Source organism: Podarcis erhardii (assembly GCF_964252035.2).
Source record: "Podarcis erhardii genome assembly, chromosome: 15".
Lineage (NCBI taxonomy): Eukaryota > Metazoa > Chordata > Lepidosauria > Squamata > Lacertidae > Podarcis > Podarcis erhardii.
Window position 1 is genome coordinate 18,976,070 of NC_138505.1, and position 27,838 is coordinate 19,003,907.

The following is a 27,838-nucleotide window of genomic DNA, read 5'->3' on the forward strand; positions in this document are numbered from 1 at the left end:
TTTAATTCGCAAGTTGTTGTTTTTTAATTAAACCAAGCTATTTATAGAATATGTACAAAAAAATTCCAATTCTTTTTTTTAAAAAAAGAAATATTTTACACCCAATTCCCCCTTTCCAGCCTCCTGATCTCCCTCTTTTATTTGCATCTTGATACACATACAGACCAAATGATTTGAGAATATCTTTTTAGGTAACCTGGATCTTTAAAATAATAAAAAGGGGGAAGGGAGAACAAAAGAGACTGAGGAACGCCCTCTCGTCTGCACAGACCCTGGAGAAGATTTCCCCCTGTATCTGACCACCTATTCTACACACAGAAGTGTGTAGCGGGTGCCCTCCAAGGAAAGGTATCTTCTCTGAAGTTTAAAGACATCTGGCCAAATATCTCCCCTGCAGGAAGAAGAAGAAAAATCATCTCTGTATCGCCAGCATCTTCTTTCAGTACAAGATTGTTTTGGGAGAGGTGGCGGTGGGGAGGGGAGAGAAGTGAGATTCCTTTCAGTGCCACAATCCACATCAATCAGGGAAGAAGAGGCTCCAGTGTTGTTCTACCAGCAATCCCAAAGTTTGTTCTCTGTCTCGCCCGGCTTTGAGTGCTAGGAGTTCAATACGCCACGGCTCCAGAGTCTCCTGGGTTGGTGAAAAGCACATCTGCTTTGGCGTTGATGAAGTAGGTGACGACAAATGAGACAATCAGAATAGCGATTCCCACAATAAGCGTGATGATCTGCGGAGAGAATGAGAAGGCAGAACAAACGGCTGTTAGAAGAAAGAATGCTGTGGCCAAAGCCCTGGAGTCCAAAAGCAACTCTTGGAATTTATTTATTTTTGGAAGGGGTGGAGCATCTTTGAAATCGGGAGTGCACCTCTTGGGACACGAGGAGAGTAAATCTATTGGGAGGCGACTCACAGAGGGAATTCCACAGGAGAGCAGAATTTTATTCCCCAAAAGACTCAGATGTGATTTTTTTTAAGTGAAGAAGCTAGTCTTCATGGCTTGAAAGGAGGGCATGCCTGCTGAAATCTCAGTAGCCAGAGGGGCAGCAGGACAACAGTCCCACCATCAGCAGAATCCAGAATGAATTCTGCACAATTTCCCCTGCTTTTGCCTATTAGCACATTTTTTACAGATGGCAGAAATCCAGCTTGCCCTGTCCATTGGCCTCCCTAGAGATATGACCTCTGCTGGGCTGCCTTATTCAGAGTCTGCCTTGACCAGCTCTCCAAAGCAGAAACCTCACCCAGCAATGCTGCCCCAGATGCTTCCAGCTGGAAATCCCAGGGGCTGACCCCTACTCCTTCTGCATGCAAAATAGGGGTGGCTACTGCTACCCAGAATTCCAGATTTTGCAACAAACTGTCTTCCATGTGTGTCCTGGCTCTCCCCAGTGGATTAAGGGCTGTCTGTCTTGGCGTACGGTTTCTGCTGGAACCTTTAATGCTGAAATCAGGACACAGGCAAAAAGGGTTCAGATGCTAAGAAGATGATCCAACAAGTAGACACACCTTTGGATCCCGTTAGATGGGAATTTATGTGGGCATCCATCTCTTTTGAGAGCCAATGGAGTGCGTCTTTGGGAGTGAAGTCAAATTGCTGCATTTGCAATTCTGAAATGACCTCTCTGGGGTGCAAGCATGGGCAGTGTGTATGGAGGTCTCACTCTTGTAGTCCAAAGGAAAGCAGAGCAATGCATTTGGCATCAGTATGGCTGCAGGAGTTGCTGGAAGGAGGCGTACAAGGCGCTATCTAACCATCTTAGGATTTGTGTAGGGTTTACTCCTTAACCGCCTTAGTTGCCTCTTCAACAGGCTGCTCCCACTGCCCACGCCATCCTGATTTGACCAGCCGCTCCACGATGCCTCTTTGGGACTCATGACACTTTGGTCCATCCATCCTACTCTAACTGGCAGTTGCTCTTCCCTGCCCGAGAGATCCCTTTAATATGAGAAGTCATAGCCTGACTTTCTGCTCTGCCACCACCTCCTCTGCACAGATATGGGACCTGGGCTCAGGCCTCATGAGCCCCCAAACTGTTGAGATGCCCAGAGAGGTCTGGGTCCAAGCTCTGCTTTCTGCACCTTCAGCAAAGAACCACTTTGCCAACAGGCCCTCCAGCTGGGCCCAAGGACTCACCTCAAGCTGCTTGCTGGCCACGAGGAAGATCCGGGCATGGAGCTCCTTCCAGCGGCTCTCTGTCCATGTGGAGTACTCGGTGGAGCCCCACTGCTGGAGCTCAAATGCCGGGGAGGAAGCCTGGCTGAAGCGGACCGTTGACATGACACAGTATGGCTGTCGGGGGGATGTGGCATTTGGGTACGGGGCACCCTGCACCCAAGAGTAGTCGTACAGCTGTGGAGAGAACAAAGGGGCAATGGAAGCAGAGAATCAGGTGCAAGTTCCAGCCAAAGGTGGACTCCTAAAACTGTCAAAGAGTGTTACTGCGAAGCTGGGGGTCTGGGACTTTCTGAAGAAGCTCCTCCTACACTTCATTTTCGCTATGACCCAAGGTGGGTTTTTGATGTTGTTGGAATGGTCAAAATGTGCTCTCAGTGAAGCCTGATGTCTGGGCTTGTCGCTTACAGGAGTTCTTACAAACCTACTGATTTGGGATGGCCACACGTGTTTATTGCTATGCACGTGTTTATTGCTCTTATTCCACTTCTCCTCAGTAGAGCCCAAGGCAGATCAACAATACAGTTAACTTGAACCACAAGGGTGAGACACAAATGCAAAAGTAATATAATCAAAAGTGCTGCAGGCAGCAGAATAATATGTTGCATCTCGAAAAAGAGTGGGATGAGCAAACTCACCTTGGAGTTCTTGTTGAGCTCCTGGCACTGCTCTTTGGTCGCGTTCTCCTGCCGGGTGCCTGTGAGGTTGGCCAAGACATACTGGACAATGTAGGTGGAGTTCACAGGGTTATTCACAGCAATGTAGTACTGGAGTGGTCCGTTTCCTGGGAGGAAATTGGGGCGGGAAAGGTTTCAAGAGGGGCTGGGCAGGTAGAGGCACCGGGCCCTGAAGTCAGCATTGCCCACCCCAAAGGCCCACCTAGCGCAGCATCCCATTCTTGTGGCTGTTGGAAGGGATCACAAGGGTCATCTAGCCCAACCCCTTGCAACTCAGGAATCTTTTGCTCAACGTGGGGCTCAAACCCACAACTGAGATGCATGCTCTACCAACAGAACTATCCAACATGCCTATGGAAAGCCTGCACGTAGGACCTGAGTATGACAGTACTCTTATAACCTGTGATTCCCAGCCGCTGGTATTCAGATCCTGAGGGCAGGACACAGTTTTCATGGCTAGCAGCCCCATATAGCCTCACCCTCCAAGAATACATCTACATCCCTTCTGAGCCCATTGCTAAATCCAGCGACACTTTTAACTCCGCACTGTGTGGAAGTACTACTTTATTTTACCCTAAACTTCCCAACATGCAGCTTCATTGGGTGCTGCCGAGTTTTAGTATTACGAGGGAGGAAAAACTTTTCTCTTCACTTCATGTGCAACCCAGACCAACTTTACCCAGAAAGGCTTTGAGCTCTGCCTTCATGATCGCCTGGAACCAGGGGTTGTTTGCTTGGATCAGGAAGCCATACAGCATGCGTGTGACCTGGAAAGAGGACGAAACATTGAGTCAGGGCCTCAAGTGCAGAACGCTGAGTTAGGGCCACTCAGAAGCAGACAGAAAAGGCTGGGCTGGCTCACTGGGAGACCTGGGTTCAGCCAGGAAGCTCATCATGTGGTTATTGGGGACCTGCCCTTTTGCCTAACCAGAACTGGAAGGAGGCTGTCTTACAGGACTTCATATCTGTAGAGGAGAATGGTGAGGAATTTAGTAAGCCTACCCATGAAAAAAGCAAAAGGGATGTTTCCAACCTGTCCCAACGGCTGCAGAGGCAGGCTTGAAAGGCAATGCTTGCCTGATGGACTAACAGCAGGGTGGGGCTGCTCAGAAATTATGGAGATGGGAATCTTTTTTGGTAGGGGGAGATGTAGGCACCTGACCCCTTCCTTCCTGCCTAACTAACTGAAGGAGCGTCTCCATCCCCATTGTTCAGCCCGGACGCTGAGGTCCAGCACAGAAGGGCTCCAGGCGGTTCCTTCACTGTGAGAAGTGAAGCTACAGGGAACCAGGCAGAGGGCCTTCTCGGTAGTGGCACCTGCCCTGTGGAACGCCCTCCCGTCAGATGGCAAGGAGATGAGTAACTATATAACCTTTAGAAGACATGTGAAGACTGCCTTTTAATGTCTAATGTTTTATTATATTTTTTATATACGTTGGAAGCTGCCCAGAGTGGCTGGAGCAACTCAGTCAGATGGGCAGGGTACAAATAATAATAATAATAATAATAATAATAATAATAATAATATCAGAAGAAATTCCACAAAGCACACATTCCATCCAAATGAGACTGATTGGTGCAACTGAACAACGTGGGGTTGCTCTGTGCTAGTCATTGGTGGTCAGAGCACCATTCATACGGCTTCAGTCCGGATGAGGGGAAAGGACCCCCCCCCCCAAAAAAAAGTGATTGTGGTGGTGAAGATGGCTGGTTCAGGGAGATGAAGCAATGAATGTTCTGTTGATGCAACATGGAGAGGGACACACATACACGCATGCATGCACACGCGCGCACAAACACACAGACAGAAGGGGGGAAAGGCCAGATCTCAGGCCTGGTGCCAGGGCCCTGGACCCCTGTCTGCTCGTACCGTTGCTGGATCTGCCCGAACAGTTGAGGTGTTGCCACTTCCTCCTGCAAGTTGGTAGAGTGTGCGGGCAACCACAGTGGCCACATCTGCCAGGGACTGTAGGAAAGGGAGGAAGAGGGGCTCCAGGTTAATACGAGATGGGCAAGTTTGGTGAGTGCATGGCGTGCAGGCCAGCCACCCTCCTGCCTGTGCGCTGTTGGCATGTCTCTATGACAACCACCGAGAGCTCAAGACAATACGAAGTTACGATGACTCTCTCTTCCCTCCCCCTTCTCAAGTCTTTGGAAGGACAGATGGGAGCCGCTCCCCGCCCCCCGCCCCGTCACAGCACACTGAACCTTAGCCGTGTCCGTCACATAATTCAGCATTTCCTCTGGGCTCAGTCCCTGCGGGTAGTTCATCTGAATGTTCTCCGATGTGTCGTAGATGCTTTGGTAGTAGCTGGAAGAGAGAAGGCAGGTTGGCGAGGGCACAATGGGGCCCTCGAGAGCAGGCAGTGTCTGGAGCAGGTGCCAGGAGGCTTCTCCTGGGGGAGGAGAGGGGGGAATCCAGCCTCCTGCCCCCTTCCTTCTCAAAGCGTTTAATGAGGCTTTGTAATTAACTTGGCCCTTCTGCAGCTTTGCCTGTTTGATGAGCTCAAGGCCGTTTATTGGCAGGGGCGGGAGGGAGAAGAGAAGTCCATGCAACTCGCACCAGGAACACGCTTCTGAAGAAGTTCCGACAACCTGCCTAAGGATGCCGGCAAACCTTGAGAGGGCGAAGGCCAAAACACAGGGGGTGGGGCAAAAGGAACAGCTCCCACCCATCCCCACTACCCAAAATAGCATGAATTCAAGAGGCCAGACCTGGACGTGGGCAGAGTCAGCTGCCAACAAGTAGAGGCACAGGGCCACTGGCAGAACGCTCTAGCACAGGGCTTCCCAAACTTGGGCCTGTTTTGGGATTACAACTCCTATCATCCTTAGCTAGCAGGACCAGTGGTCAGGGATTATGGGAATTGTAGTCCAAAAACAAATGGAGACCCAAGTTTGGGAAACTCTGTGCTAGCAGAAAGGCTGACGCTTTCCGAGTGGGGCAAAGGAAGCTGGGTAGTTGGTTGTGCTGGAGGGCCAAAAATATTATATAAATAATAAGCTTTAGCAGAGGTAAAGAAAAGAGGGAGGAGAGAAAAGAAAAGGAGTCCATGATCTTGGCTTGACTTAGATCCCTGAAGCTGGCAAAAGGGGCATGCTATGGGTGCTCATACACACACACCCCGCAAAAAACAACCCACCCAACCAACCAGTTGTATCTCTGCAATTCTAATCTGAAATACAATGACCAGATTTGCTGCCTCTTCAGAAACAGGCTCAGCAACTGAAGCCTTGCAAAAGCACTCCGGGCCACATCATACTGCCTAAGCTGTTGAACCACCTCTCTGCAACCATTCTGCCCATTTTGAAGGAGGCTGTGAGAGAACGGTTTCTGCTCAGTGAACAAATTCCCAGCTAGGAGGCTGCCTGCCTTGTCCCTTCGCCATGGCACCAGGCCCGCTGAGAGGCAGGTTCTGGGCATGGGGATGTTCTGGGCATGGGGATGCAGCCAACCTTCCATGGCTTTAAGAGCAAAGTGGATGGATGATTCAGGGAGGGCATCAAGGCAGAGCAAAGGCAAAGTAGTAGCAGAAACTGCATGCGGGTTCAACACACACCTGGGCAGAAGCTGCTGACCAGCCTGCCAGATCCACAACCAATAAAGGGAAGTCCTACTTCATGCAGCACATAGTTAAGCTATGGAACTCCCTGTCACAGTAGGCAGCGATGGACACCCACTTGGATGGCATCAAAAGAGAATTGGGCAAATTCATGGAGGACAACTAGCCACAATGTGCTCTGCCTCCACCACTGGAAGCAGCAATGCTTCTGAATACCAACTACTGGAAGCCACAGGAGGGGAGAGGGCTCTGGTGCTCAGGTCCTGCTTGCAGGTTTCCTACAGGCATCTAGTTGGCCACTGTGAGAACAGGATGCTGGACTAGATGGGCCCCCTTTGGCCAGATCCAGCAGGCTCTTCTTACATTCTTGTGACGAACTGGGAGCCAAACGGGGAGGGTTTTGCCTCCTTTCCCAGGGGTCTCTGGTTAAGGGTTGGGAAAGAACATGGCAACCATACGTTTGGGTGCGCATGGCACAGGCTGAAGGGCCCAGGGTAGAGCCCGGTGCCTGCAACAGCTGGATTTCCTCAGGCCACCACAAACACACTCCTTCCCATGTTTGTTTTTGTTTTAAAGCAGTCCTTGAAGAACAGATGAGGCCCTCCCTGAACGCTCAATTGCTGTTTGCTAACCTCTGGCTGCCAGCCAGCTGCAGGAAAACATTGCGGTACAAAACTGGATTTCTCGTGGCTGTCAGAACAATTACGCTGCGCCTCTTTAATTACATAGCACACGTCTGCTCCCTCTGCCTCCCCCAAAACACAACTGCTATGCTCTTCCCAGCATCCTCGCCCACCCCCAGCCCTCTCACTCCTCGTGCAAAGGGGTGGCCATAACCCCCTCTACTGGCTACTGTCAGAAAAGGGTTTTGCAAAGACTCTTCTTCAACCTGTTTGGAAGCTGTGCAGCTTCCCAGCAGGTGAGTCCACTATGCAGAACAGAGCTGACCAATGGGCAGGATCTCACCCCATTTCCATGCAGCCCTATGGCACAGGATTTTTTAAAAAAAGAAGTCTGCAACTTTCACTAGTAGGGAAAAAGAGGTGTTTCAAGATAGAGGAAGGGAAGGAGAGACTCTCTTGTTTAACATTGCATCTCTCTTTTGGATCTTGAACACTATGGCCCAGCTCTGCCTGAGAACCTGCTAAATAACTTCAACTTTATTCTGGAGTCTGTCCACTGCTTTATACTGGGTGGGTTATTATTTATTGTATTTATAACTGAAAGGTTCTCACAGCAATGTACAACAGGATATTAGTAGGCTATGACGGCTCAGCGATATAACAATATATCATCCCAAACTGGTTTGATTTTCATATTGCAATATCGGCTTTATAATTACTGATCTGGCAATATATTGCGAATCATTATGCGTGTGTGTGTGCTATGCAAAAAGCGCAATGTAGGGGAAACCGTGAAGCCAGCCAATGCCTCTACATAGCTCCATCCTTATATCAGACATTGTGATATATTTGTTTATCGTGATGTTTAATGGGCGATATATTGTGATGCTGAAAAACAGATAATATATGGCCATATAGGCTACATATCAACGTAACATAAAACCGATAACTAATCTGGCTTTAAAAGATCTGTTCGATAGTTGTCTCCCAAGGCCTGAAACGGGGGAAGCACATGCCTTCATGTGATGTTAGAAGCCTTGTAATTGGGAGGTGGGGGAAATGAACTGAGGGAGTTGTGACAGAAAAGGCCCTGCTCTTGTGTTGCTGCATCGCTAACCAGAGCAGTCCATGGAACTACAAGCTGGGCTTCCCATACTGATCTTAAGGCCCAAGGTTGACAGGGAATGGGAGAGGCGTTCTTTCAAACACTTGGATCACAAGCCCTGTAGGGCTTTATACACCATGGTGAACACCTTACAATGGGTTTGGTAGTGAAGAGGCAGGCAGTACAGCTTGTATTAGTGATTAACATTGGAATATAGGAAGGTGCTTTATATTGAAACAGACCACTGGTCCACTAGCTCAGTGTTATTCACCCTGATTGGCAGCTGACACAGACTCTTCAGAGGATATTCGCAACGTGGAGATGCCGCAGGTTTAACCTGTGGCCTTCTGCATGCAGAGCACAGGTATCCACAGAGATGCACCATCCCTTCCCATGGAACAAGATTCCATTCTGCAGCACCAGCCAACAGTCTGGCAGCCACATTCCGCACTAGAGGCAGCCTATGGACTGTCAGAGGCAGCCCCAAGTATAGCACACTGCAAGCATGAGGTTACCAGAGGATATGCTACTGCGGCAAGGCTAAAGCCATGAAAGGTGGCAGCTGGCTAACAAGCCCGAGCTAGAAACAGACACTCCTATTCTGTCTGCATTGCAAAATGCCCTTTGGGCTGCCCATGGGCCACTCTTTGGAAAAAGCGAATGGCTTGCAGGAAGTCTGTGTGAAGCATCATGACCAGGGCCTCCGGACAAAGGTGTATCCAGGCTCCCTTGCACCCTTGGCAAGCAGCTGTATTGGTGCCCCCCCATCCCTTGTGCCCCTGGAAAGAAGATGTATTGGTGCCTTTGAAGCTTGGAGAGGCCATGGACTGGAAACTCAGAAAGTTTGCTTTTTGTTGCCTTTTGCACTCTGTCAGTGAGGACTTCGCAGCCATGGGGTTGGGTGTGTTCTGCTTTGCCTCCCTTCCTTCTCTTACACATGGTCCACCTACCTGAACACATGGATGGGCAGGCCAGGCTTCTAGCTACTCCGAACCAGAGTGGAGAGGTGTGATTTTTGCGCACACACCCTGAGCCTACATCCTTGGTGCTGCCAAGGTACAGCCCTGCCTCCAGATTAAGAAATGAAGGTTTCCCAGGCTGCCGAGGGTTTTCAGCAAGGCAGCCTGTGAAGAGAAGTAGGCAGCAGGGGTTTCTGGAGGGCTGGAAACCGAATTGGACAAACAGAATTCTAACTGAAGTGCTACAAAACTCGTTGGGAATGCACCAGGGTGGGAGAACGAAGAGCTTTAGGAATGCAGCTCTCGCGCACAGCAACTGCCGCAACTCTCTTTAAGACATTTCCTAGCCAACTCTCCCAACATGAACAGTTTGCAGCCAATGTGAAGGGCAGGGCTCATTGGGCCGCTTACCGGTTCCTGAAGGTGGAGCGGTGATCGGCCAGCACCACGCCAGGGATCTGCCTGGCCCGCAGGAATCGCTGGAAGGAGGACGGAGGGAGGGGCTGGGAGGCGCCAATCACTTGCATGGTGATGCTGGTATCTCCGCTGCTGTTTTTCAAGGTCTGCACCATGTTCTGAACGCTTTCCTAAGAAGTAAGGAGGAGGCCGGTGACGACATTCCTTTTTGAGACCACCTTATGGTTATGAAGATGCATTTGTTGCAAACCCGACTTGAGGTGCAGCATTTGCAGGGAAAAGGCTACATAAATAAACCCGACTTGACAACAGCAGCAGCAAAGCAAACGCAAGCTGTCTGCTGCAGCTTAGAACTGGAGAACGGCCTCCGCTCACCCAATTTAGCAACTGCAAAACCAGACAAGTTGACGTGATGGAACTGTCATTTATATAGCATGACTAGAGGTCTTGCAGGTCTAAAAGGACAAGTCCCTGCCGCATGGGCTTACAATGCAAACTTTGGACATGGGACACAATTCAGTTCCATTGCACAGACTCTGTTTCAGAACGTGGGCCAAGTCTAAGGCTTCAGGGGGGAAAGGGATTACAAGGAAACAGGAGATTTGGCATCATGCAGCTGTTCTCAGAGGCATGGGAACAAGGGTGGAGTCTTTTGAAGACACAGGGGACCTCCAGGGTGCCAAGGGTAAAAGGCCAAACAGGGCAAGGCCATAGCGGGCTCCGAAGGCAAGGACCAAGGTGCTTGTGCTGGGTTCAGGCACAGGCAGGAAGCCAGAAGGAGGGGCGTTGCATGTCTGGTGTTCGGAGAGGGGTGAACCAATGGACAGGCATGCGGGGGATGAAGGCAAGACAAAAGGAGACGGCCGCAGCTGAGGGGAAAGACAACCAGAGCATGAGGCAGAGCTTTTGCCCTTTGACCAACATGGCCACACAGACGTCAAGAGCAAAGCAGGCAATGCTTTGGGGATGATTGCAGAAGGCAGTGGCCTGGCAGGAGAACAAAGCAGGTCCCCACCCCACCCTGCACAGCCTAATTGCCCCTCAGCGCCACCTGAGAACCAAAAAAAGAGCATATTGCACCCTTACCTCTGTAGAGTGGTTCTTCTGTGATATAGGATCTGTGTGCATCCACAGATCAAAATTATCCATCAGCGCAACCTGCAACAGAAGGAGCACCCGTCATCCCACTTGGTGGCAGCAGTATAGTGGTAACTTAGGCTGTCTGGGAAGCAGGCAGAAAGACCCCCCCCCCCAAGAAAGCCTGACCAACAGGAGCTGAAACAGGGCCTAACAGATGGAAATACAAATGGCGAGGGTTTGCTGTCTGGGCAGGAAAAGAGAGTTGGTTTTTTTACCCTCCAGAGTGGGAGAAGCAAACGGCCACTCTCAATGGCTTATCTAGCACCACTGTTTGCAAAGAATTTTGGACTAGAGGCCCCTAAGTGCCACTCTGGACTGAGCAAGAGAAAGCTCTCAGAATCAATGAACACTTCTTAATTATGCCTTAACTGTACCGAGCTCCTGGGTTTAAACTCTTGCTTCGCAAATTTAAATACCCATTGGTGGAGCTTGGAAGCTTCTATTTTTTTATAGAAGGGAGTAGCCTAGTTAAGCCAGCCCTGCTTAAGGTGGTCACTTTGGCCTCGAGAACAACATGGCCTTCAGCTCAGTTGCCTCGTCCTTCCACCTGGACTGTTTGCATCCTGCCTTTCCTCTGTGCTGGAACGCAAGGCGGCCGAGCTGGGATGTGCATGTCCCCAAGTGACTTCCCGCCCTGCCACTCCCAGGACACAGGTACATCATTGCAAGACTACGGCATTATGTCCCTTCACACATGCCTTGGGACCCCTGCATGCCTTTAAATAACCAATGAACAGTTATTTGAGAGATGGAGAGAAACACGGGGCCAAATGAAAGAGAGGGAGGGCTGGAGGAGAAGGGGGAATGGGGCCAGGGGGCTTCAGGGATTGACAGTAAGCCCCCTGCAGGCAGGTGGACCTGAACTCCAGCCTGCATGAAGACAGACTGCCCTTGATGTTAGCAAACTATAAATCAGGATGTTTCTGACAGATGTGACACACTGGAAGGCCTTTGGGGGTGGGGGAAGTGTAAGGAAGAAATCATATTTTTTTTGTCTTTGCTGTGTGAGATGCAGGTCAGATGCGAGCCACCCGCTGCCACAATTGTGTCAGAGCCTTCTCATGTTGCAGACCTCATATTCTCTGGTCCTTTTGTTTTCTTATTTACTTAAATGCATTTATACACTGCTTGACTGTGGAAACGACGACAACCCTCAAAAAAGTAAAACAATAAAATCAAGAAATCTTTCCCTGCTCCGCAAATATTATTAGTTAGTTGGCACCCGTATGCCTAGAAATGCAGAATCCACACTCTGGGACATGGAAGTGGGTAAACATTGTAGCAAGATGGAGAAGGAAAAGCCACTGAGTTTATAGCAGAGGAAGAACTGAACTGAAATGCCCTACCTGACTCAGCTCCAGAAAGGAATGGATGTTTTCCAGCTTGACTGGGAAGTGGCCATTCTGCATGTCATAAACCATCCGTGAGCTGCCGATGTAATCAAAGGTCTCCTTGAGAGGGGAAGGCAAATTCAAAAACGGTCACAAAGCAAGCTTTGGCCACCCAGCCTCAGCTGCAACCATAATGATTGGAAGAAGATGCAGCATTTATTATAGAGCATATGGGCACTGCTGCAGCAACCACCTTGAAATCAGGCTCGTATTTACACACCCATCTTGCAGGTGGTAGAGAGAGGGAAGGAGGGGGTTTACCAGAGGCCAACTATATGGCAGATCTGAACTGGAGCTTCTAGGTTCACAGCTCAGTCTCTTAACCACAATTAAGGTACTGTCCTTCCCCCCTCTGAATATGCAGCGCAGCAGGTAACGACACCAACCTACCTTGCGGGATCATTGTAAAGTTTATTGTGCGAAGTATTTTGAACAGCCTAACAGTGCGAGATACTGCATCAAAACTACTGGTTTCCCAACAGCTAATTCTGCAGGCTTTGGAGGGAGGTCCTCATTGCCAATTCTCACCCCCCCCCACTGCTCCCCCACTGGGTGGGGAGATCATATGGAGACATCACAGGACTTTGGAAGCCACTGCAAAGTTGACAGCGCTGAGCAAATGAGGCCCTTCGATGTTGATGCCTGGAGGGGAACATCAGCTGCTAACCATCGGTTCCCCCCCCTCTCCCATCTGCCCCCTCCCCTTCCAAATATCCTCTTGGCTTCACACAGCTGCCAGCTCCCAGAAATTAAAACTGGTTTGCTCCAGAGTGTGCATATATTTTTAATCCTTTCCATGTGATGTTTTATGTTCGGAGGCAGCGGGGCCTCCGCATACCCGTTGCTGGGGGACAAAGAGTTAGAGCCGGCCTTCCTGCCGTGCTCTGGCACTTCCTGAGGAGTATCTGGTTGGCTGTTGCTGCTGGTGAGAAGATGCCAGGATCGGTGGACCTTTCCACACACACACACACCCCATGCCTGATCCATCAGGGCTAATGTTAAGATTCGAACACGCGTTGATGTTAACACCCAACCTGGTTTCCACCATTCTTGGCCAGCTAAATCCCAGCCAAGGGAAAAATCTCCCCGCCCCCAGACTGAAAGGGGAAAAGGAAGCTACAAAAGTCTACCCAGGAAAGAAGCCTCAATAGAGAGAACCATGTACTTTCATTTCAACTTATTAGCAGCTTCCTGGGGTCTTTTGGTTGCCATTCCAAGATATTACGGTTGGGGACTGAACCTGAAGCTCTCTCTGTGCATAGCAAATGTTCTACCACTGAGTTATGCTCCCCAGCACCACACAGAGGGCTGCCCTCCAATTGGGAGTGGCTTTCCAGAAGCTTTTTAAAGGGAGAGGCCAGGGATTGTTCTTTTGCCAAGATCATTGGGCCATCTAGCTCTGAGAATCTCAGCTCTAACTGGTGGAGCTGCCTGGGGCCTCAGGCAACAGTTTCCCCCAGCTTTGCTTCTTGTTTGTCTTCTGTTAGTATGCAGTTTTAAATGCTTTTTTTTAAAAAAAAAAAAAAAAATTAACAAACTAAGGAAGTATGTATGATACTGAGTTATCAGGTCCTAAAACACTAATAAAGATGCCAACAAAAATTATGTCCAACCAAAAGCACACCAAGCAAGTCATACTCAGAGTAGAGCAACTGAAATTCATGGGCTCGCCAATATCAGTGGGTTTGCTCCAAGTATGACTATCACTGAATGCCATCCTTTGAATTACATTTCAGATGCATTAAATGTGCTCTACTGAATTTTCTTTTCCTGAGTGTTTCAGCTGCAATGATTTTCACTACAAAAACTTTTACGGAGAAATTTATGCAATGCGTTAAAATTAAGTTGACATACATTTTAGTTCTTGATTACTAAATATCAGTCAAAGCAAACATGCTAGATCAGATCCCAACAGATTAAGAGCATCAGAACATTTCCTGCAAAATCCACATCGCTGGATAATTCCCTGGAGGGGCTGGGCTTGGGTACATCTGCCTCACTGATCATTCGTTTCTCTGGGGATAAATACATTTATTCCAGGGCTCAATGGCTACGTTTTCCAGCTGAGAATAACAAAGGCCACCAATGCGATTCCTATTCCCAACGCAGAAACTGGGAGCGCTCTTTCAGCCTTAAGTACATCGGAAGCTGCCATACCCTGAGTGATTATCCTTGGTCCATCTAGTTCAGTATTGGCTACACTGACTGGCAGCAGCTCTCCCAAGCAGTGTTAGAAACTTGGATAAATAAACTAGCTGCCAAATGGCATCTTAAACCCAGATTACGGTCACCACAATGGAATGTCTAGGTGTCTTTTTTTACAATGAAATTTGATGATGATGACGATATTTTTTTCCATTCCTATACTGCTTTTCTATTTTAAAGAATAAAACTCAAGATGGTTTACAACAAGATGGTTTACAACACATTAAAAACAATCCAGAATTCAAGCTTCATGGAAAATATTTTAGATCCTACTCTAAGTGACATTTTGCTCTCCCCATCTTTATTTACCTACTTAATTTATACAGCTGCCCCATAGCAGAAGTACTCTAGGAAGCCAATGTATCGGACTAGGACCTGGGAGATGAGGGTTCAGATCCCCACACAGTCATGAAGCTCACTGGGTGACCTTGGGCCAGTCACAGCCTCACAGGGCTGTTGTAGGGTTTAACTGAGGAGTGGGGGGTGAACCATGGACTCCTTGGAGGAAAAGGTGGGACATAAACACAGTGAATAAGCTCTTCTGCTTACCTGCTTAAGAAAGCTGGCAGGGCCAGCTAGATGGAAGTCAGTTGCCAACCTGGCATCCAGAGATCTCCACGGGGTCACAACTGGACCCACGCCGGTCGCAAAACGCACCTGGGGAATTTCTAACACTGTCTCCAAGGCTAGAAGGGCCTTTAGGAATATAGGAAACAGCCTTATACAGAGCCAGGTCCTTGGTCCATCTAGCTCAGTGCTGCCTACACTGACTGGCAGGGGCTCTCCAGGATTTCAGACAGGAGTGTCTCTCAACCACACCTGGAGATGCCATCGGGGATTGAACCTGGGACCTTCTGCATGCAAAGCAGACCTTCTATCGCTGCCCTTTCCTGCCAAACCTAAGCTGCTGGGGCCTGGACCCGGGCCCTTCTGAAGGGAAGCTCCTTCCTTCCCTTGCCATGAAAAAAACAAGACCTGACCTTACCCCCTGGAAGAAAACAAACATGATGTTTTTCGGCAAGGTCTGAATTCCAGGGATCTTGTGGATGGCTTCGGCTGCCGCCAAGAGAGTCACAAAAGACGCCACGGCACTCTCTGCCCCAGGGGCCACATTCCAGAAGAAAGAGTGGCTGTCCATCTGCCAGAAGCAAGAGAGAGAGAGTCAGGAAGGTCCAAAAAATCACCGTTTCCATTGCCCTGTCTGCATACATCCTTTGGGTCTCCAAGGGAAATTCAAAGTGCTGGATTTAATCTTTAAAGCAGGGGTAGGAAATCTTAGGCAGGAGCCTTGAAACCCGCCACAACAACCCCTCACCAGCCATTGTGTTTAGGGCAGACAGACTCCTTAATTGTTGTGTCTCCCTCTCCCCTTACCTCCCTCTCCCCTGGTATGTTTATCAGCTCCCAACATATATTTGGCACTTGAAACAGGGGAGTGGAGATGGCTTCCCGATACTGTTGCAAGGACCAGCTAATCAATATATTTGAAAGTCAAACTAAAGCATCCGCATAGTTGTGAATCTTATTTAACAGCATTAAGGCACATTTCCTCTAAGAACAAACACCACACAGAGTGATGAGGCATCAACAACTATGGAACTGCAAATGCATTTGTGAGAATGGGAAAGTTGAGCCATTGTTCATTTTTTATGCTCTTTGAACAAAAGACATTTGTGACTGACAACAGTTGACCTCTTAAGAGGTTTTTCCTGCAGTGTTTTCCTGCAGCTGGATTCAGAGATTCTGAGCTATTTTACTATATTCAATTCAACCTTTCATTAATTTGATGTCTTACAATCACACACAATCTATTTTTGTGTTAAGCTGGAAATTCAACTGAATAAAAATAAAGGTTATTCCCTGAAAGGCAGCCTATAAATTCTGTCTATAATAAACAGAAGAACAATTTCATAGAAGGTGACAGTTTTTACGTTTTTAAGGAAACATCTTTTAAAGGGTCATACTGTGGATTCCCAAAGTGATGTAGTATTTAGGAAATAATGATTTCTCATTTTAAACCCAAAGCGGCCCGTTTAAATTACTTTAATGGGCGTTATCTGTATACGGACCATGTTTAACAACAATTTCCAATTTGAAACTTGATTTTGCCCAATCTACACAATAATCCATTTTACATAACTGCTAGAATTCCGTGTAGTTACAACCCAATGTCACATGGAAAAATCCTTCTGCTCCCTACCAGTCAGTACTGTGCAACAGCTGAGTTTTGAGAATGGGGTGGGGGGAAATGAGCCAATTCATAGCTGACACAAGGGCAGCCAATCAGGGCTGCGTAAATATGGATTCTGCTCTAAGCAAGAAGAGCCCCCTGCCTCCACGTGTGCAACACCTACCCGACTGGAAGCAATGATGACACTGTCCGGGTCCATCTTCTCGGACTCATTGATGGGCTTCACTGTACTCCACACGTTGTAATCTTTGAGAGGGTCACAGACGACCTCTGGAGCGGAGGGAGAAAGTGCAAAGCGCAAGGAGCACAAACTGGCTGGTCATTCCTTGGCCTGGGAAGACTGACTGACCCCCCACCATGTGCTGCGGCCTGTCTTTGTGGTGTCACCCCTCAAAGCAGCTTTGAAACAACCATTTGAAACTTTGAAATTATATCTGACGTCTAGCTGGGAGAAATGAGATCGAAGTCTTATCCAACTTAATGCAGCCAGGATCCCTACCCCCCTTTTAAAACACCACCACCACCTGAATCCAGAATTTTCGGCATCAGCCCTCCCCAACCTGGTGCCCTGCAGATGCTTTGAACTCCAACTCCCATCAGCCCCAGCCAACAGAGTCACACTGACTGGGGCTGGGGCTGATGGGAGTTGTAGTCCAAAACATCAGCTTGTCCAATACAGTTCTACATGCAAAATATGCATGGTGTCAGTGAGCTTGTGAACCTGCCTCCCTAGAGCAACAGAAAACAAACCTGCTCCATCTTCTAAGAGACAGCTTGTCGTATATTTGAAGGTGGCTGTATCACATTGCCTCTCAACATTTCTTCCCTAGGCTGAACGTACGCAACTCCTTAACCCTCTCCTCACTGGGCTCGCAGGCCCTTTGCCATTTTTGCCACCCTCCTCAGAGCACCTTTCAGTCTGCTAGTATCTTCCTTCAACCGCGCTGCCCCAAATTTCCTGACGCACAGCTTGGCGGTTGTCAGCCTCGTCTTGGGACACTTCCCCCCACACTGGCCCTGTTGTCTCACCTGGGTTGAGGCTGAAGGTGCTCTGGATGGCACTGCGCCGCATGCAGGTGACGGTGCTGGTCACGGCATGCATGTGGGAGGACAGCTGCATGGCACACAGCGGGTACTGCGGGTCAGAGCCGTTGGCAGGGAGGTTGTAGGTTTGGTAGCACTAGAGGAGGGAAACAGAGAAGGTGGGACACTTCATCAGACTCATTTGCATGTGTTCCTTACAGTTGTATTTCATGGTCTCCCTTTCTCACAGGAGGCTCTTTGTTCCAACACAGTCTTCTGTGGACAGAGGCAGGGAGACATTTCACCCCATTTAATGTCATGCAAAATTTCCATGCCACATCCCATGCTGTTCCAGAGGGCTGCAAGTTAGGTCCGCAATCTGCGCATATTCCATCAGTTTAAGTTGCCATTCTTCCCATAAATTGGGACCTCGCTCGTTTTCCATTTTGGGGCTAACAAAACATGGGCTGCAGTACTAGCGTACATAAATAAACTTTTTTGACACCTGGGAATTTCCATCTGAATTATCCCCAGCAAAAAGGACTCTGGTTTTTTGGAGAAAGTACTTTTAAACACTTTTTTCTATTCATTATAAATTATTTCCCAATACTCTTTTACCCTTTTACAGCTCCACCACATATGAAAGAATGTAACCTCGACCTCACTGCATCTCCAGCAGAGGGCTGCAATCTTCTGGAGCTGATTTGGGATGGGGGAAGCACAGTGAGCTACTGAAGGAAGAGGGAAATCAAAGGCAAAAGATTGCCTTTCCTTCACTTTTATTTCTCCCCATAGGAGAGAAGACTGCTGTGAAAATTAATAACACCACCAATTTTATTAGTTGTACCATGCCCATCTTGACTAGGTTACCCCCCTCCCCGCAGTACCTTCTTAATGACCTCTGTTTCATTCTCATCTTGAAGGAGGAAGATGGGGAAACCAAAATCCATGTAGGAAAGGCCGCTACCGAGGGGGTTCCACACAGTCATGTTGCAGTGGGCGTATTCAGGGCCATAGCTGCTGTTGTAGACACCTGAAGGACAAAGTGGGAAGAGTCAAGGCACCGCTGAATCAGTCTCGTTCAGAAGGAAATACCCATGTCGCCTCGAAAAGGGCTGTCTAGTAAACAGCCATCTGTATTGTGATGCACCAAGACATTTTCTGGTGGTGATTGTTAAGCCTCTTGCAGCGACAGTCCCAGCTGCCCTAGTGTCTCAAGAAAAAAAGGGTCCCTGGCTGCTGTTGGGTAAGCTGCTCCTAGAATAGGACAGGGTGAGTGAAACTATCTAGTGACAGAGAATTAGGAGGGGACAGGGGCCGGGTGCCATGCCTATCCCTGACCTGGTACCAGGCATGAAGCCTTTAGAGGGTGACCTGCAGGTCAAGGACCTTGAGGAACAGGCAAAGTCCCCCAGATCCAATGCTGAGGATCCCTTTGAGAGACTTTCTGGGTTGAAGAAGCACTAAAACGGTCAGAGGAGGAGGTACAGCTGCCCCCCCCAAGTCCTTGAGAATGCCAGTGCCAAAAGCACACAACCAAGACTGTGATGGTGACCCACTGTCAGTTGCCCACTCATGAGTAAGCAACCCTGATAATCCTTCACTCCGAGCAGCTGTTTTTAGGGTGTGTTTAGGAGGTCGGAGTATACAAGGTTTCCTTCCTGAGCCTTTCAGCTGCTGGGAACAACACTGGCTTCTGGCTCCTGCTTTCCAATTCTAATATCCCTGCCTTGCTATCTCCTTACTTTGTCTGAACGCCCTGTGACACTGACCTTGGGCTGTTGCCAGACTTTGCCTCTGGATAATATCAGGACCTAGACTGATTCTCTGTGGTTTGCCTGGGCTGTGCTGCATCTGCAACCCTGCCCTCATTGGTGATTACTTTGGCAAAAGGCTTAAATCTCCTGTTAACTGGAGGAGGCAGCGAACTACAGTGGTACCTCAGGTTAAGAACTTAATTCGTTCCGGAGGTCCGTTCTTAACCTGAAACTGTTCTTAACCTGAAGCACCACTTTAGCTAATGGGGCTTCCTGCTGCCGCTGCGCGGCCAGAGCACGATTTCTGTTCTCATCCTGAAGCAAAGTTCTTGACACAAGGTAATATTTCTGGGTTAGCAGAGTCTGTAACCTGAAGTGTATGTAACCTGAGGTACCACTGTACAGGAAAGAGGAATTGAATATTGGGACAAGAGGGCAAGAGGAAAAGAAAGACAGGGGGGAAAGTATGCTCAGATGCCATGGAGATGAAGGCGAATGGAATAAGAAGAGAAAAAGAATTTCCTAAGAGGCTGAGCCTTTTAAGCAAGAAATTCTTAGTTCAGAGCTTAGTTCTGCCTTAAGGTAAGCCCCTCCCTTCTCATGCTCATCACACCTACAGTGATGATGCTGATTCGGGATTGCAATAAGTCTACACACTTCCCATCAACCCCAGCATCATGTGGCTGTTCTGAGGACAATGGGACTTTTAGTCCAAAACATCTAGACACCAGGTTGACAAAGGCTGGAAAGCACTATAGAAAGAAAGCACTATAATGACATTAGGTAAAGCTAGTCAAGGTATCTGGCTGGAAATCTAGCCAGCCAAATGCTGCTGTTTTCCCCATCCTGTCCAGTATGAACCTATGTCAGCCCTTCAGAGGACATGCAGCAGGAAGAAGTCCCTTCTCCACAAATTAGCGTAGCCCACAGGCAAGTCTCTCTCCCCACCGCCACCCAGCTCCTTCCTTACCAAAGCCATCGTTGGGGCACCGTAAACCAGGAGAGAATCCTGTGTAGAGACTGGATTTGGAGATGGCTACAGCGAGGCCAGAGATGCGGGAGCTGCCCTTCAGCTGCTGCATTACATCACTGTTGAGAAAAGAAACACAAAAATGATGAACAGACCTTGGGGGGGGGGGCTGTTTTAGATTTTTAGCTAGTTATCGCCTGCCTTCAGCACTTAAGTAGCCAAGCACAAAAGGGGAGACTTCATACAAAAACCATGGTATAGCGTGTAACAAATCATAAAAGGAGAGAGAGTTTAGCCACATTCTGTTTCCCCCCTCAAAGGGAGAAGCAATTTTAAGTAACTGGAATGCATAACTTCCTCCTTATCTATTTAATGCTTTGCAGAATGACAGGAAGTCAAGGCTACACTTGGGTGTTAAATGCCATCTGGTCCTGATAAGCCATCTTCATTCATTTATTTTTCCTAATGAAAAAGAGTTTAATCATTAACTCTCTCCTTCCCATCACCCATACTGACATGAACTCTTCAACCACACCACCCTTTTCTGCGTTCCCCATTTTCTTTGGCCCAAGGGCCACTCCACATACATATACATACTCTTGCTTACACACACAGTCCCTTAAGAATCTAAAGAGCGTGTGCTGTGAAAAATTTCTATGCCAAGTCCCTTTTTTCAGCTACTCCCACAAGAAATACCATGTTGCCTATCACAGGATATTCACATGACCACAACTGTCTATGTAGTGCACAGGAACGACACAGGAAGCTGAATTTTACTGAGCCAGTTTCATCTGTCCCTCTTCCTCAGCAGTCTTCCAACCATTTCAGACACACCTTTAAACCTAAACATGCATTTGGGGACCCTGTTCTTTCTTTCTTTCTTTCTTTCTTTTTTTGCCATCTATCTATATGGTGGTAGTGCTGCTGTTGCAACTCACGTTAGATCAGGCCGCAATCAGGTATTTGGTCCTGATTATGCAGACGAAGAGCACTGACGTAGCTCAGCACTGCCTGCCATAACATGCTTTGCCTTTTCAAGCAGGAGTCAAGGGAGATACACCCGATCTGCACATGCTTGGGACTGAACCTAGGACCCTTCTGCATGCAAAGCAGCTGTTCTACCCCTGAGCTCCAGCCCAGACAGCCCAAAACTCACATTATTAAATGAGATCTGGTACCATACAAGATCACACACAGACAAACCTAAAAACAAACTCAACGCAATGAGAATTGAGAACAGGAGAAGCTAAGCTGCGAAAAGAAGGGGTTGGAAGCAGGCGAGGGGGGAGAGAAGATGCGAAACATCTTGCATGCAAGACGAATATTTCATTCTCTGCTGACACTGATCTGCTGAGTATCAACGCTGCCACAGACCCAAGAAAAGACGGAAGGCACACATGGCGGAAGCACTGCTAAAGCCCCATGTTGGGCAAAATATTTCTGCATTGAAGGAGGCTGAACTAGATGACCCTCATGGTTCCTTCCAGCCCAGGGGCCTCTCTGAGATTTTCTAACAGAAACAAGAGATACAAGTACAATAAATAAGTTAGGCACTTTTTGTGGGGGCAGCGGCAAGGGGGAATGGTTCATTACCCGGTGAAAAGATATCCATCTAGCAGCACCATGTAAGGGGCATGTGGCCCATCCTTCAGCACCCAGTTCAGGTCAGATTTCTTCTCCACTACATGGATGACTCCGGTGTCTCCATTCAAGGAGGCTGCCATGAGAAAGGAAGAGGTCCCTGATGCAACATTCTCACCAACCCTTGGGTGTTTCGTTTTCTGTTGCTTGGCAATTGCACTGGACTCGCCCCCCCCCCCCCCCGCCAAGCTAGCTTCTAAGCTGTGCTGTAAGTAAGACTAAGTACATGAAACTGAAATAACTACCACTTATTCCCCCCATTTACTCCTGCTTCCCCTTCCTCTGCTTGTTCCTCCCATGATGAATTTCAGATTGCAACTCCACCCAGCAGGGGCTGTCCTCTTCAACTCTAAAACACCACACATATACATCAATGACTTATATCTAAAATGCCACTTGCTGACTGACAAATTTGTGGCTGAGTAGATGTGGTCCAGGTGATGTAGATCCACTTTCTCTCCCAGGCAAAAATTCATTAGAATGGGATACACTCACACTGGCAGCCAACTTGATGAGTAGCGTTCAGGAGGCGGACACACGATGCCGTCCTGTTCAGTGGGATGTAGATTTTCCTCTCAACAGAGTTGCACCAGCCTGCACCTGTGGAGAGAGAGAGAGAAAAAAACCAGATGTAAAGATCCCAATCTGGCCTCGACTATCCAGGCCTAACCAGAGAGTGGGGAGGGACCTTATAAGCCAGGCATGGGCAAACTCGGCCCTCCAGATGTTTTGGGACTACAATTCCTATCATCCCTGACCACTGGTCCTGTTAGCTAGGGATCATGGGAGTTGTAGTCCCAAAACATATGAGGGCCAAGTTTGCCTATGCCTGTTATAGGCCGTCTAGTCCCACCTCATACTGATGCAGGAAATCCACTAGCACAGTATCCCTGCTAGGAGGCCATCCAACTTGCAGCCTCTCTGCAGTCCCCACTCAAGGACTGCTCTCATTTCCTTGACAGCTCACTGAAATGGTGTGGCTCAGGAGTAGCCAACATAGCAACCTCCAAATGTTCTGGATCAAAACTCCCATCACCACCAAGCACTGGGTGCGGTTGATGGTAGTATTGGCCCGAAATGTCTGGGGAACGCTATGTTGGTTACCCCTAGGCCATTTTAAGTACTGGCTGTGCCTCACAGTTGAGTGTGTGGCATGGTCTTTACAGCACCTGAGAGACCTCCACTCTGTCACAAACTATGAATGGCCTTGGGCTAGTGTAATCTTGCCTTGTAAATAAATCCATGTAAGAGACTTGCCTGCTAAGACTACCGTATTTTTCCCTCTATAACACGCAGATTTTTTCTCCTAAAAAGGAAGGGGAAATGTCTGTGCGTGTTATAGAGCGAATGTGTGGTCCCTGGAGCCGAAAAATCAGGGAAAAATCAAATCGTGGCGCTTCACGGAGAAGGGAAAACTGAACAGAGGAAGCGGCTGCTTTCCTGCATTCTGCCTCAGGGTCTTACTGCCCACCCTCCTCTGTTTCGTTGCTGTGTTTGCTGAAACGGAACAAAGAGCAGGGAAAGCCCCTCCCCTCCAGGCAAGCAGAGGGGAATTCCTCTCTGTGCTCCGGTGCTGCTGGGGGAGAGAGAGGGGGGAAGGGAGAGAGAGGGGGGAGGGGAGGGAGAGAGAGGGGGAGGGGGGAGGGAGAGAGAGAGAGAGAGAGAGAGAGAGAGAGAGAGAGAGAGAGAGAGAGATGGCTGGCTTGGGTGGGGGGAAACTTTTGCCTTCTTTCCTCCCTCCCGTTAAATCCCTCTCCTGCATTCTTAGCCAGCTGCTTCTCTGCACACCCCTCTAATGTCCCTTCTTTGTTTTTCCTTCGCTCCCCACTTAAAATGTGATTACAAAGCATAGATCCACATGGATCCTCAGGATCTTTGCATTGGGTCACCCCAAATTCACCATCAGATCACATAGCATGTCCATGGCTACAGCCTGCACCAAAAAAATCACGCACCCACTGTTGCCTGGGGCTGCAATGGTGCAAAAACGTGGTTACAAAGCATGGATCCACAGGAATTCTCAGGATTTTTGCATTGGGTCACCCCAAATTCACCATCAGATCACATGTCTGTGGCCACAGCATGAAGCCCAAAAATGATATATCCACTGTTTCATTCAGAATGTTTTTTCCCTTGTTTTCCTCCTCTAAAAACAATGTGCGTGTTATGGTCAGGTGCGTGTTATAGAGCGAAAAATACGGTAATTTCCATTTGGGCTGCAGAGAGATGGAAGCAGCCTCCTCCCAAAGCCAGTATGGAAATGCAGACTGCGGGCCTCATAGCAGGCTAGGGAAAAATTGATGCCGATCAAGCAGACGGACTGAGGGATGGAATAACCCTTCTCCCCTTTGCCTGTTTTATCTCAGGGACTCAGAGCCAGCAGTCAATGAGATGGCATTGTGGAGTCTGGAAGCCCTCTTTCACAACACCCCAATCAGCAACCAACAGATCCTCAAAGTATTGCAAACATGCCCCATCCCCAATCCAACATGTAATCAGGGATTTTTTTCTGGAAAACTCCAAAATGGAAAATTCTCTTATGCAAATTAGGATAACTTGCATTTTAAAAAAATCAGGTTGCATTAGAAAATTTTCTGATGCTGTAACCTGAAGAGTAAACTAACTTAGCATGTTTATTTTATTTGCATTCAGTAAACAAAAGTAAAATCTGAATCTGCCGAGCTCCCCTATTTGCAACTGGCACCCATTCATTGCTGCTAATGAACTGATTAAAAAAAATTCCCATCCCATGGCACTGTACACAAATGAAAAAGTGAAGCAGCAAACACAACCCTAGCCTTGAACATTCTACATGTCATGTGCAAAACAACTAAACCATGATACAATTGTTACATTCACCAAAAGCATGTGACTAACAGTATCTCCATCCCTCAATGCCCATCGATATTTTGCTCACTCATTTACTACGACAACCTCCTAGCCTATTAGGGACACCTGCTAATTTAATAAATTACACTTGTTTAACTTCAGCCCATTATGAAGCCAACTTTCACCGACTTATCTTTGCTTTCACTTCCAAGGCAGAAAGGTTTTCTGCTGCTTCTCAAACTGGTTGAGGCTAGAAAAACCTCAGCTGGATCCCTTCTCCCCCAACACTGCACTTCAGGGTTTCCTTTACAGACATCCAGTATCACTCCTTCCTTCCAGCCATCCTATATCATAATCTCCCAAAATATGATGCTAAACACAGAGAAAAGCTGTGAAGCTTTACCACCTCTGCTTACAGATCTTGCTCTTCTATTTTTAACAGCTGCATGATGCAGGTAGAAAATTAAAGCAACTGAATGGTTTTCTATCATTGTCTTCAAAGTCAAGGTAAAAATCCAATATAGAGGTAACTGAAGCATGGTTGACTGAATGTGAGTTGGTCTTCTTAGAGAAAGGACATAGGCAAAGCTGATAAAAAGGCACTCCTAGCTACTGTCACCATCTGGGCATCCAGGAAAAGTAAGGATGAAGGAGTTGAGGGCGACATCCCCATCCAGAACAGGTTCAACGATCTCCTAGTCCCTCATAGTACCAGTGTCCAGTCTAGATTAAGTATAGGTTTAACTTTCATCTACTCTAAAATTAACTACAGATACCTGTTTATTACTTCCATGGGCTCCTTGAAAGTAAATAATGGGAGGACAGCATACTGGTGATTTGACTCAATATTTTATTTAGATATTAGGAACCATGTGGCAAGACCACATGGAACTTTGTGGTATCTGAGAAGTCAAAGGCGACTGTGCAAAACAGCAGTCTCCAAGCACCAACTGCTTTAAAAAAGGAATGGAACCACTAAAGAGAAGAAAGACATGTGGCCACCACAGCAGGAAATTATGGTAAATGGAACTGAAAACTACTAAGATATCTTGAGAGAATCAATGGGGCTGCACTTTCCCTGTTTGTCTCCATCTGAAACCCATTTTGAGCCATGGAAGCAATTGAAATGTACTTTTATGTTGTTGAGGTTAGTCTGATACATAATCTCTTGTATCCTTGTCCAATCTTCAGGGGAACTGCTGTTAGTCTCTCATGGCTCAGATCCATCAGGAGCCATGCGTTCAATACTGTGACCTAATTTTATGGAATTCCCTTCTAGTTAACTCAGTTTGGCCCCCTCCTTGTTGAACTTCCAGTGCCTACTGAATATTTTATTCCAGTAGGCAATTTGACTGAATTTCCTGATTTTAACCCATTTTAAATTTCAATGCCTTGTGTTTCTATATGTGGTCAATTTTTTTTAATGAACTATTGACATGATCAATATTAGTATTGTATTACAGATGCACAACAGGCTTTCACAAACACACACAATTTTATTTTATTTTTTGCTTTTTTAATGGACTTAGTATTCAGTCCATATGCTCAGTGTGTAACTCATATCCACCAGCAACCACTTACTTAGTATTGTGGCCCCAATTTAATGGAAATCATTTCCAGCTGAGGGCAGGAAGCCATCACCACCAAAGTACCAGCACCCACTGAAGACTTTCTTCCAGCAGGCATTTTAAGTGAATTTTCTTATTTTTATCATTCTAACTGATTTTAATGTTCATTGTATTGCATTTGTAAATAATAAACTATGAACACAATCATTTTTAGTTGCCCTCATGTTAAGAGTCCCAACTGACTCCAACTAGAAGTCAGGCATTTAGTGTTGGAGGTCCCATGTTCTATAACATTTTTCCAGCAGAGATTCCACAAGTTTTCTATTGACTCTCAGGTATCTCTTAGAGCTCTTTTTATAGCTCTTTTTATTTATGGAGCTGTTTAAACTTTCTTGATGAGCCAGCCATTTTAATAATCATTGTTCATTGTTTTTTTGTTTGCTATTTTATGAGTTGCTGGCATAAAACCTCACAAAGCTTGGCAAGCAGCGGAGTCCCTCAGCTAGAGGTTACCGCAAAGCAGGGAGTGAAGAAAACAAAACAAAACTTGTAGCCATGAAGTCATCAACTTGTGAAATGAGTTCCATGATATCAGATTGCAGGCTAAAGTCCTCCCTGGTATTACAGATGTAAAGTTCTGTACATCTGGGAGTCTGGGGATGAGGATGCAGTAGCTGACATCCACCCTCCCCACAAATTTATGGGAATACTGATCTGGGTTACCAGCTAGACTTCAGTTCTTTTTTTCTTCTTTTTTCGTTTCCCCAAAGACAGGGAGCGACTATTGCACCTCCACCACAGAATCATGTATCAACTGGGAGGGGCTTATTCTGCTTGCAACCCCCGTCTTGGAACAAAGCCTACAAGCTGACCTCATGGCCAAAACATCCCCCTTAACGTTTTTCCTAAATTTTAACACACAGACGCACTTCTTTCTTTCTTTCTTTCGTTCGTTCGTTTTTGCAACGTGTTGCCTAGTGAAGGACACTGGAGAACTCAAAAGCTCCCCAAGCTTTCGTGACATTTGGGTTGGTCCCAACGAAGCTTTCACCAAAAATGGTTTGGGACGGGGGGGGGCGAGTTTTCCTACAGCTTCACCAGAGACCAAATAACTGCATTTGCTCTTTCACCGCGATTCAAGTGACCAATGGACACTTCGCACCTGTGGAACACCCGCCTGTCCGAGAAAAAGAGGCCTTTCCTTTGCTTTCTCTGGGCTTTCAGGTGGCTGCCTCCCCAGCTCCTCTCAGACAAGGTCAGGTTAGGGCTCTGGCGAGCCTCCGCAGAGGCACGAAACGCCCCTTCGAGGGACCCGGGGGTCCCACGGCCTCCGCCACCCAGGTTGTTGCCTCACCTGCCGCCAAGGCGCACAGAAGGAGCCCCCGGAGGAGCCACCCTTCAGCTTCCCTCATCATCCGCCCGCAGCTGGTCGCCGCTTCCGCCTCCTCGACGGCCGCCATCTTGCCGGCGGCTTCCGCTTCCTTTCCTTCTCGAGGTTCATGGAAGACGCTCTGCCCCGCTCCCCCGCCGCGAGCGACCTGAGGGGGAGACGGTCTAGTCGTATGTCGCCTCTATGGTCTAAAGCGGCAGCCGCGCCCTTCCTGT

General features: G+C 47.9%; 1 protein-coding gene across 1 annotated transcript; it reads right to left on the reverse strand.

The window, feature by feature from the left end:
* On the reverse strand, positions 1–27,742 carry NCSTN (nicastrin). Its single transcript, XM_081841838.1, has 17 exons — positions 27,588–27,742; positions 22,332–22,436; positions 21,789–21,912; positions 20,196–20,314; positions 18,356–18,501; positions 17,475–17,625; positions 16,609–16,715; positions 15,240–15,392; positions 12,005–12,109; positions 10,605–10,676; positions 9,513–9,688; positions 5,060–5,162; positions 4,722–4,817; positions 3,531–3,618; positions 2,813–2,958; positions 2,136–2,351; positions 1–728 (listed from the first exon to the last, which is right to left on the reverse strand). The coding sequence occupies exons 1-17, from the start codon at positions 27,691–27,693 to the stop codon at positions 606–608; spliced, it is 2,136 nt and encodes a 711-aa protein (XP_081697964.1). The 5' UTR covers positions 27,694–27,742; the 3' UTR covers positions 1–605.
* Positions 27,743–27,838: the final 96 nt, after the last annotated feature.

Coding starts and splice junctions, on each gene's coding strand:
- NCSTN (XM_081841838.1), bottom strand. CDS start 27,693: ATGGCGGCCGTCGAGGAGGCGGAAGCGGCGACCAGCTGCGGGCGGATG. Junction 18,502..20,195: donor GTGCCCCAACGATGGCTTTG/GTAAGGAAGGAG, acceptor TTTGTCCTTCAG/GTGTCTACAACAGCAGCTAT. Junction 2,352..2,812: donor AGCTCAACAAGAACTCCAAG/GTGAGTTTGCTC, acceptor TTCTCTCCACAG/CTGTACGACTACTCTTGGGT.